The sequence below is a fragment of the Microcebus murinus genome, chromosome 2, assembly GCF_040939455.1.
Source record: "Microcebus murinus isolate Inina chromosome 2, M.murinus_Inina_mat1.0, whole genome shotgun sequence".
Taxonomy (NCBI): domain Eukaryota; kingdom Metazoa; phylum Chordata; class Mammalia; order Primates; family Cheirogaleidae; genus Microcebus; species Microcebus murinus.
Genome location: NC_134105.1, coordinates 51,289,275 through 51,301,321, shown reverse-complemented (window position 1 = coordinate 51,301,321; position 12,047 = coordinate 51,289,275). Strand labels below are relative to the sequence as shown.

General features: G+C 33.2%; 2 protein-coding genes across 3 annotated transcripts in view; both read right to left on the bottom strand.

The window, feature by feature from the left end:
• LEPR (leptin receptor) overlaps window positions 1-12,047 on the bottom strand; it is a 99,409-nt gene that overhangs the window by 70,663 nt on the left and 16,699 nt on the right. For both annotated transcript variants that reach the window (XM_012767153.3, XM_012767149.3), the window contains exons 2-4: window positions 9,362-9,421; window positions 2,542-2,877; window positions 956-1,079 (exon numbers count right to left, since the gene is read on the bottom strand). In XM_012767153.3, the coding sequence (XP_012622607.2) occupies window positions 956-1,079; window positions 2,542-2,877; window positions 9,362-9,401 (500 nt within the window). In that variant the 5' untranslated portion in view covers window positions 9,402-9,421. The remainder of the gene's footprint in view (window positions 1-955; window positions 1,080-2,541; window positions 2,878-9,361; window positions 9,422-12,047) is intronic.
• The window catches only part of LOC105872867 (non-histone chromosomal protein HMG-17-like), a 123,396-nt gene that overhangs the window by 98,137 nt on the left and 13,212 nt on the right, over window positions 1-12,047 (bottom strand). The window lies entirely within an intron of this gene.

Here is a 12,047-nt window from a genome sequence, read left to right as displayed (position 1 = left end):
CAGAGTGAAACTTTGCACCCATTAAACAATAACACCCCATTTCTCCCTCCTCTCAGCCCCTGGTCATCACTCTTCTACTTTGTCTCTACTTATCTTTATGTGGACAGTTCTAGCATATTGTCCTTCAGTGGTGTGGTCTCAATAACTGGAGAACTGAAGAAGATGAGTCTCTTTCTCTTTAAGCATCAAATAAAAGAAAGAATGAGAAAGAATATTAAAGAGTTAAAAGTCCCACGGAAATGGCGTTTATTCTCACTGGAGTTATTAGAAAACCTGCATGATATGGGGAGGCCTCATGGCGCAACAGTAGCACGTCTGACTCCAGAAAACCTGCATGATATATTGGCCGTTAGAATTATACAACGTATGCCTCTTTGAAACGCCATCTTAGCTCTCTACCTAGGACAAATAAATATTAGGCACCTATATTTTTACAGTTATGAAGAGCTCAAATATGAAAAAATCACCTGAAAAAGAAATATAAAACAAGTTTTTTCCCCTTTTCCTCTTAAATATCATTCAGTAAGTGGTAGCACCAGGTAGTCTGACTCTAAAATCTCTGACATTAACCTCTATACCAGCACTTTTCAAATATGACTTCCATCAGAATCACATAAAGGGCTTGGTAAAACATGGATCTGTGAGCCCTACCCCCAGAACTCTGCATTCTCTCACTACTTTTCCTCTCAAATATCTAGGACCCCTGAACTGGGTTCACCATCTGTATCTACAATGTCTTGCTCCCTGAATCAACAAGAGGGAAAAAAAAAGGAAACCTAATAGAGAAGAATGCTATATAAAAAAATACAAACTGCCTCCTATAAATATACATAGATATAAAAGGAAATTTACAGATAGAAGAGGTTTCATAATTCACTTCTGCTTATGGAAGCTCTTTTTTTAAAACAAACATTTATGTAGTAGAAATGTCCAAATTAATTTATTTAGTACTTACAGAATATATAAAAGATGGACTTTAAAATTATAAGTCTTGAAAGGATTCTTAAATAATGGTTCCATATAACAGATGAATAATGTCAAGTCCCCTTTCATCCAACACTGTATGTTCCAGTTTGCACCTGAATTTAAAAAAAAAAAAAAAAAAAACTACATGAAATCTAAAAAATATTCTGAACAACTCAGTGAGAGAGAAGAGCTAAATTAAATTTACCAGTGTTCTGATATAGCTTCCATTGACCATTCTGAGAGTAAAAGAACAGGCTCTTACAAGTAGTATGTGTCTGGCCAAGCCATTTAGTCCCTTTGGCCCTCAGTTTTCTTTTTTCGTAAAGTAAGAGAATTAAATGCAATTATTGCTTCTCAACCTTTCCTTTAATCCCAAATCACTTAAGTAGGACAAAAGACCTCAAAACTCACCTAGTTTAGTTCTTTTTCGCTTTTCAAGAGAAAAAAGAACATTAAATACCAAGTTACAAGCAAATTTTCAGGGATATATATATTTGCTTTAGCAAATACAGGCACAATGATTCACATTTGAACTATAATGCAAGTCTTAAATTCTTGTTATTGTCATATTATAGGACTCAAATACAATAGATGAAAGTATATTTCACTGCACACTGAACAACTCACCGGGGATAATGCTAAACTATTGGTGATTTGTAATTCAGAAAGCAGGAATAGCAACAATTGAAAATCATGACTTTAAACGTCATAACATATAAAAAAATTGAAAAAAGTAAAAAATAAATAAATAAATAGAAGAAAAAAAAAAAAAGAAAATCATGACTATCTTAAGACAACACTAACATATTACCCCAAACCACAAGGATTTCCAAGTAATAGGGACTTTGCAATACTGTTGAGCCCTATGAAGTAGACACCTATTTGGCAGAATTATAAATTTAAATCCTCAGTGACCGCTACTTAACCTAGCAATTTTAGTTATGAAAACTTAAACTCACTTAAAAGTAACTAGTTATTAGCCTTTACTTATAGTGTAAAGTTTCAATCCACAACATCATAATCAGTCTGCTTCATAACTGACAAAAGTGCTAACACCTTTTATCACTTCAAGGCTTATCACTAAGACCAACTTCTTAAGTTCATTCTTAGTATATTTAATAATCACTAGATTATCCATAATACTTAAAAACGACAACAAAAAGCCCTTGATTTAAAATTTACATTGTTTCAGAGATTCCTTGCCTGAAAAAAATACCATTATTCATAAACATTTTAAAATTTAACTAATTCAATAATACTATTAGTCATTTGATATTTTATTTAATAAAAATAAGATATATGTTTTCTATTTCAAAGTACATTTAGAAGACTGCAAGGGATATACTTAAAGATAAAAGACTTCCCTTATTACATTTTTATGGGATATAAAATAATTTGTCTTATTAGTTTGATCACATGATGAATCCTAATTTTATTACTAATATTAAAATGATAATATGCATTAAGAATCATAGCCATACGCCATTTATTTCACACAGGTTTCAGAGATTTAAAACACTTTGTTCCATACAATTAAAAAATAACAGATAATACTTAGAACATTAAAATACTTACCTATTTGTTGAATAACTAAAAAATTTACTGTTGAAGCAAATGTCTTTCCTTCAATGTTGTCTGCACTTACAGTGCAGTTTTTATTAATATCTTGTTCACTCCAAAAGCAACACTGGAAAGTTGTCTTGGATAAGTTAGAAAAGTAGATATCACTTGAATTAAATTTAGCTTCAACAGCTGTGTCATAATGTCCATTCAAACTTGAAGTGTTCTTTGAGACTTCAGCAGGCAAGAGGAAGTATTCATAGGTTGTATTTGGTGGCATGCAAGACAACTTAAATCTCCAGGGAGTAATTGTATATGACAGGTTAAATGCAGTTATCACATAAATAAATTCTGTTAGGACATTGAAAAGACACAAAAAATGAGTAATCATTTTGACTAAGACATAAATAGGAAGTATCTGAGATTAAATCATTTAGTGTTCAGAAATAATTATTTAACTTTCTAAGTTCTCAATCAGTTCTCAATGAATAACTAAGTTCTCAATGAATAACTCTCTGCTTCCATTGTACAATTTGTTATATTAGAGAGGATGCATTTATCTATAGAAGTAACTCTACTCCACTCTCTGGCACCTGTTTTGGAAATTCATACTTCATTTTCTCTCATTAATATAACATCATATATATATATATATATATATTTTTTTTTTTTTTTGAGACAGTCTCACTTTGTTGCCCTGGCTAGAGTGAGTGCCATGGCGTCAGCCTAGCTCACAGCAACCTCAAACTCATGGGCTCAAGCAATCCTCCTGCCTCAGCCTCCCAAGTAGCTGAGACTACAGGCATGCACCACCATGCCCGGCTAATTTTTTGTATATATATTTTTAGTTGGTCAATTAATTTCTTTCTATTTTTAGTAGAGACGGGGTCTCGCTCAGGCTGGTTTTGAACTCCCAACCTTGAGCAATCCGCCTGCCTCGGCCTCCCAGAGTGCTAGGATTACAGGCGTGAGCCACCACGCCTGGCTTATATCTATATTTTAATAAAAAATCAACACTAAATATTGTATTTTCCTCTTCTAAAAAATATTACTCTAACTTATGGCATAAATGGGAAATATCTGGATGTGCAGTTATATAAACAAACATTAAAGCACTGTTTTAGTATTTATTAAAGAGAGTAACACCAAAATGTCAACACTGCTTTCACTGTGTACTTTTAGAAAGGATTTGTCTTCAACATGAGGACAGCTGCATGCCCACCTGAATCTGTCCATGATCCTCCAGATATAAAACATCATATAAGACATGCTCATAAAACACTACCCAAGAAATAATGCACAAGAATAGACTTCTTAGAGGAAACTTATGCTGATTAAATTATCACTTTTTAAATATGTAAAAATTAAGACCAATTATATAATCCTGTACTAACAATATCCTCAAAAGTTAAACTTATTTTCATATAAGTAATTGTTTGACATTGATGAAAGAAATTGAACACAACACAAGAAAAATGGAAACATATTCCATGCTCATGGATTAGAAGAATCAATATTAGTAAAACGTCCATACTACCCAAAGCAGTCTACAGATTCAGTGCGATCCTCACCAAAATACCAATGACATTCCTCACGGAAATAGACAAAATAATCTTAAAATTTATATGGAACCACAAAAGACCCAGAAGATCCAAAGCCATCTGAGTAAAATAACAAAACTAGAGGACTCAGATTCGACTCTCTGTCTCCACGTGATTTTAAAAGCTGCACAGCAAAGGAAACAATTAACAAAGTGAAGAAACAAACCACAGAACGGGAGAAAAATATTTGCAAGCTACCCATCCAACATGGGATTAATAACTAGAATATATGAGGAGCTGTAACAACTCAATAGGAAACAATCAAATAATCTGATTTTTTTAAATGGGCAAAGGATCTGAATAGACATTTCTTACAAGAAGACATACAAATGACAAGCGGGAATATGAAAAATGCTCAACATCATTAGTCATCAGAGAAATGCAAGTCAAAACTACAATGAGATATCATCTTATCCCAGTTAAAAGGGCTTTTATCAAAACACAGGAAATAACAAATGCTGGCAAGAATGTAGAAAAAGGGGAACCCTCATACACTGTTGGTGGGAAAGTAAATTAGTACAACCTCTATGGAGAACAGTATGGAGATTCCTCAAAAAACTAAACATATAACTATCATATGACCCAGAAATCCAACTGCTAGGTATAATATAGAAGAAAGGAAATCAGTATAGTGGAAAGATATCTGCACTCCCATGCTTATTGCAGCACTATTCACAATAGCCAAGATTTGGAATGGATGAATGGATAAAGAAATTGTGGTTCATATACACAATGGAATATTATAAAGCTATAAAATAGAGTGAAATCTTGCCATTTGCAACAACATGGATGGACCTCGAGAACATTATGTTAAGTGAAATAAGCCAAGACAGAAAGATAAATTTTACATGTTCTCACTCCTATATGGGAACTAAATATTAAAACAATTGATCACATGGAGACAGAGAGTAGAATGATGGTTACCAGAGGCTGAGAAGGGTAGTGGGGGTGGGGAGATGAGGTGAGGATGCTTAATGGGTACAGAAATATAGTTAGATAGTTAGACAGAATGAACAACATTTGCTAGCACAACAGAGTGACTATAGTCAATAATAAGTTATGGTATACTTTAAAATAACTAAAAGAGTAGATTGGAATATTCCTAACACAAAGAAATGGTAAATGTTTGAGGTGATGGATACTCCAATTACCCTGATTTGAGTAATGTACATTGTGTGCTTGTATCAAAACATCACATGTACCCTATACAACTGTTGGGTACTCATAATGGTTAAAAATAAATTTTAAAAAACATAAAAAAGGAAAAATAAGATAAAAGAGAATTGAAATTTTTTTTAAAAATTAGTAATTATAAATAAAATAATAATTTCCAAAACTTTCATCTAAGTTACCCAAATAACCCAACAATTTTGTTGGCTCATATACACACTAATGCAGAATGAGAATTTTGAGAATTGTGTATGAATTTGTATGGAATAAGAATTTTGATAAATGTAAGAAAATAGAAGCAACCAAGGTATTCTTCAGTAGGTGAATGAATAAATAAATTATGGTACATCCAGACAATGGAATATTATCCAGTGTTTAAAGAAAATGAACCATCAAGTCATGAAAAGACATGGAGGAAACTTAAATGCATATTATCAAGTTAAAGAAGCCAATCTGAAAAAGCTACATACTATATAATCCCAGCTATATGACATTCTGTAAAAGAGAAAACTATGAAGGCAATGAAAAGATCAATGGTTGCCAGAAGTTAGGAGAGAGAGAGGGATGACTAGGTAGCCCATAGAGGATTAATAGGGCAATGAGACTATTCTGTATGATTCTATAATGGTGGATAAAGGTCATTATACATTTGCCAAAACTCACAGAATATTCAACATGAGGAGTGAACCTTCATGTAAACTATGGGATTTGGGTGATAATGATATGTCAATGCAGGTTCATCACTTGTAACAAATATACCATTCCTCTGAGGGATGTTGGGAATACGAGGGGTACGCTTGTATGGGGGCAGGAAGTATATGGAAAACCTCTCTGTACCTTCCTCTCAATTTTGCTGTGAACCTGAAACTGCTGTAAAAAATGAAATCTATTTAAAAATGTAAGAAAATAGAAATTTTTAAAAATCAATTCATAGATGTATTTTTTTAATTACAAAAGCAATACATGTAAAAATATTCAAACAATACATAGGTTAATAGTTTAATAGTATGTTAATAGTTTGGTTCCTAAACATTTCTATAAATATAAATTAATATAAAGGTACAGATGCAAAAATTAAGGCCAAAATGATTAATGTGACTAACATTATTGTGTCCACACTGATGACAGTTACATATCGTAACATCACCAAAAGTAAATCCTCATTGCCACTGGATTCCTTATGACTTCACTCCTTTTGACATGTGTTTCTAAAACCAGAGCATCTTATGAAAACAGCCATGGTTTTCTTTTGGGTTTTACAAAACCATGAATATTGTAATATTACTAATTAAAAGGATTATATTAATATATTTAGCTACACATTGAGAATTCAATTGCCTGAACTGAAATTAGCCTAAAATCCTCAAAGAAGGATTGAAATTTAAAATGTGATAATGAACTTCATAGACATAGCAACTATTGAATAAGTTTAATTTAAATGATGAGTCTACTTTGTTTACATGCTTCCTTTGCAAATGATATTTCTTTCCCTCCAAATGAATCTTAAACAGCAAGATGTCCAGAATTTTTTATCTGAAGACTTATGTTATCAGGTAAAAATATCCCAGGATCTCTTCTGATTCATAAAACTTTATCAAATCACAAATCTTTCAGAAAGCTAATGTGAATGAAACATTAGAGTCTAATAAAAATAAGAAAATATAGAAGAGAATGAGTTATTTCTCTATGATCGCCCCTTGTGGCACAGTTTTTTGGAAATCTGTAACAGTGGAGCTATCCTGGGTATATTCTGTATGTATACAGATGGCTGCAAAGAGAAAGACAAGTATGTAAAGAAAAAGACTTGTAGGGAAGCTTATAAGAGCACCTTGGGATTGGAGTTGCCAATCCCAGAATGGCAATGTTCAGAACTAATTGACACACAGGTAACAGGTGCCAGATAACATAAATTTTGTTAAAGGTAGCCTAAATTTAATTTCAAAACTTGGAACACAACCTAAATTAGATGATTTGGACTTAAGAAAATCAGAATATCACCAGAATGTGGTCAGAAAAAAAGTGAGAACAGTATGCCCAAGAGTTATTGGCAATGTGTGCCTAATTTCAAATAGATACTGCTATGGTTCACAGCAGTTCAAAAAAATATAAGACATCTAAAGAACATCTCAAGCTTTCCCTTAAGGATATTCTTGAAATAAGTAGGAAGAAGGACTAGTATACATTTAATTTCTGAAAGCATTCTTTTCTTGGTATTCAAGGTGGCACTTTCCAACATATACATCATCCCTTGATAATATTCCCTTATAACATCATATTGATCATTGCTTGCCAGAGTTACAATATAATAGGGAATAGCATTTAAGATGGCATCTCCCTTCCATTTGAGAATAAAACCATCTTTTTGTGTCACAGTCATTTATTTTAAATATTATCACTAAGTAAACTACTCCTTGATCTAGAGAATTAAAGTTTTGGTTATCATTGATATATATTTGTAACTTAATAATGTTACATTTGCTAAATAAAATTAACATTTAAATGTCATTACATCTTGTTTCTAAGTGTATATACTGGAATTGGTATTTATATATAAATTAGAAAGCAAAATTAAAAAGCGAATAATGGGCAGTGAGAAAATATTTGCAAAAATAGTAAATTGTTAAGGTTCCTGGTGGTTCATTTTATATATCAACCTGACTAGGCCCATGGGGTGCCCAGACATTTGGCCAAACATTATTCTAGGTATGTCTGCAAGGATGTTTCTGGATGAGATGAACATTTAAATTGGTAAACTGAGTAAAATAGATTGCCCTTCCTAGTGTGGGTGGGCCTCTTCCAATCAATTGAAGACCTGAATAGAACAAGAAGACTGAGTAAGAAGGAACTCCTGCTGCTTGATCTCCTTCAGCTGGGACATGAGTCTTTTCCTGCCTTGGGATTGGAACTGAAACAGTGGTTCTTGGATCTCAAGTGTGCAAGTGTTCAAACTGGAACTCACATCATCAGCCCCTATGGTTTTCAGGTCATTAGGCCTGGACTGGAACTACATCATCAGCTCTCCTGGGTCTCCAGCTAGCCAGCTGCAGATCTTGGGACTTTTCAGCCTTCATAATTATATAAGCTAATTCCTTATAATAAATCTCTTTATACACACACACACACATACACACATTCACACATACCCCTTACTGGTTCTGTTTCTCTGGAAATCCCTAATATAGTGCTAAATATCTTTTACCTTTTAGAAATTTCTGAAATTCAATTAAGACTAATAAAACCCAACAACAAAATGATCAAAGTATAAGAACTAAAAAATTCCGTCAAACATATAAATATCAGCAAATAGTGCTCAACCTCACAAATGATCAAATAAATAAAACTGAAATAAGATGCCATATTTTGCTCATCCAACAGGGCAAAAGGGTAAGAGAATGATAATATGTATCTTTGGCAGAAAAGCAACGGAACAACTTTCACATACTGATGCTGTGACAGCAAAAGCTTTGTAGAGGAGATTTCAGATCAAATTTTAAAATGTGCATACTAGTCAACATAGAAATTCTTGCATTGATATACATAAATATTCCTTCAAATATACAAAGACCTATGTATATGGATTTTCAGTGCAGCATTATTTGTTACATAAAAAGAAATGTCTACAATCAGGAATTGGTCAAATAAATAATTTAAGATGCATTCATACAGTGCATTGTCATGCAACCATTAAACCAGTAAGTACATCAGTAAATACTCAAAAAGAAAGCTATCATGATAAATTGAAAACCTATTAAATGGAGAAAGAAACATGGTATAAACCAATTCTATTTTTACAACTACAGATAGGAGTGTATGTGTGTGTATGTGTATGTATATGCATGTATATGTGTGGTATAATTCTGGAAGGCTACACCATCAGATTGTTTCAGGAGGTTAAAAAGAGTTTTCATTTTCACACATTTTGTTTCATTCGCAATTTTAACCACGAGTATGTATGAGAATTCCTAACTAGAAAAAGGAAATTCCATTAGTCAATAAATGAAACAGCATCTCTACAGGCAAAATCTCTACTTTATATAAGGTCATTAAAACATCAAATAACTTACCCCAATGTAATAAAACCACACAGAATTTTTGACAAATCATCTTACTTCAAAGAAGGACACCTGAAAAACAGTAAATCTAAAGTTAAAATCACACACACAAAAAAACACATATATACGAGCTGTCTGTGGAAAACATAAGAGGAAAAGGATTACAAACGAGTCTTTAAATTTTAATCTTCTGTTACCTTCTGTATCAATATCAGAGAAGCACCCCACTTTAAATTATAAGTTATTGATTTATTACTGTACACATCCTATTTTACATGTTTAAAATATAAGCTAAAAAACAAAAGACATTCAGTGTCTTTATGCCATAACAAACCAGCACAGGTGTCACAGGATAAGAATGAAATTTTAACTCAAGTGTTCACAATGTTCACTAAATACATAATAGCTAATCTAACACCATTAATTTTTTTTCATGCTCAGTTCTTAAATCTCCCTTATTTTTCTAAGGTCTTTATCTTTTACTACGATACTTCAAAGCCAAACGGTTACTGCAGCAGTAACAAGTACATATTTATTTCCAATAAAGAGGAGAAATTTTTCCAATATGCTTTTAGAAATCTATTGTTTATCTGCAGATGAGGTAATAGTCACATTAGAGGGCTATCAGGGTAATTTAAAGAAGGTCTGATGGCTTAATGTATCCAAATGAGGAGATGAATTCAGATACAAGCTTTCCCATGAGTTCTACTCAATTTGAAATACACCACGAATAAGATTATTTGTACTATTACATCATCAATTATAATGGTAGTTACAATTTTAATATATTGGGCTTGGACTTGTGATGAAATCCTACATAATTTTGATGTTTCAGTCTTTTGTATGATCTCGAAGTGGGGATTCAGTTTAACATATGGAAGTAATCTGAGATTAAAAAGCCCTGAATTAGGTGTCAAGCGTGTTGGGTGCCAGGTGTAGGCTCTTCTGCTAATCAGCCGTGGGACTTGGGATATCAGCACTAGACCTCAGTCAGACCCAGACTGTTGGATGATCTCTAAAATCCCTTTCAGAGCTGCCTGTGATTATGAGACATTTATTTTAAAATATAAACCACAGCTTTACTAAAAGCATATTATAAAATATTAAGTGAGAAACATGTCTCATAACTCATATCTGAGAATTAGCACCATCTGATAAGTTCATGGAAAAACATATTTATTTTTTACAACTTAAATACTCTTAAGAAGAAAACAGATGAGTACAAACAAGTTGGCAAGTTTGTTTTTCAGACTATCAGTATTCATCAGAATTTTGGTCCTTTATATACTAATAGTACAATGTTTCTCTAGAATTTCTAGAAATTGGTTCACCATTTGGAATCCTCATGATATAATTATATGCAATGTATGTAAATTCCTCCCTGTTTTATATGCTACCTGTTTCTGGTATAAAATGTTCTCATAAAATAAACTCAAGGGCAAGTTTCATAATCAAGATCTGTCATAGATACAACATAACACTGGATTAAATGTTTTGATTGAACTGACCAGTGACTAGTAATTCAGTCCGACAATTGCTGTGACTCACTTTTAACTTACTGATCTGCTGAGTTAAGTGATCAAATCTGTTTTCCTTGCATAAGACAAACATTTCTTTATTTAATGTTCCATGAAAAACTTAAACTATTCTGATGGTTAGGATTTGTGCAGTCAGGTTTCATTCTTAAATAACAGAAACAAGCACAAGCGTAAAAAGGACATAGATGCAACCTTGAAGAGACAGTGAAAGGTGGTATCTCACACAGATTCAGTGAGAGAAATATTAACGGGCACCCTAACTTGTACCAAAAGGAATATAAGGTTTACAAAAACAGGAACAATGACAGAAATTTTAAAACTAAGATGAGAAAAAAATCAAGCAAAAGGAAAATCAATAATAGGATGACCAAAATAAGTCTAATACAGCAAACACCATTAATTTGAATATGCTTCCTGAGGATGAGCCATTAAGCCATTAATTTGTTCTAAGCTTTCTTTCGTTCTTTTTTTTTTTTTTTTTGAGATAGTCTTGCTCTGTCACTTGGGCTTAGAGTGCTATGGCGTCAGCCTAGCTCACAGCAACATCAAACTCCTGGGCTCAAGTGATCCTCCCACCTCAGCCTCCTGAGTAGCTGAGACTACAGGCGGGCACCATCACGCCCAGCTAATTTTCTCTATATTTAGTAGAGACTGGAGTCTCGCTCTTGCTCAGGCTGGTCTCGAATCCCTGACCTCAAGCAATCCTCCTGCCTTCGGCCACCCAGAGTAGTAGGATTACCGGCATGAGCCACTGTGCCGGGTTCTGTTCTAAGCTTTCTTATTTTCAAAATGTTCAATTATAAATTTGCAAAGTACTTAAGATGAAACTAACAGCTTAGGGGGAAAGTACAAATAACGCTAACACTAAGAACAGTAAGAAATTTTTCCTGATTAACTTCATAATGGGTAACATCCTCATAAATGTCCTAGTAGTACCAAAGTTTTACGGGAATTTCAAAATTAAATAATTGGTCACCCTTTCCTCTGCCAATACACTATTTTAAACCACCATTATCTCTTCCCTGAACAATCAGAAGAACCTCCTAACTGGTCTCCCTGCTTCTGCCCTTGCTACCCAATGCAGTCTATTCTCAACACAGCAGTCAGAGTGATCTTGTTAACACAGAGACCATATCGTGCCTCTCTTTCTCAAAATGCAA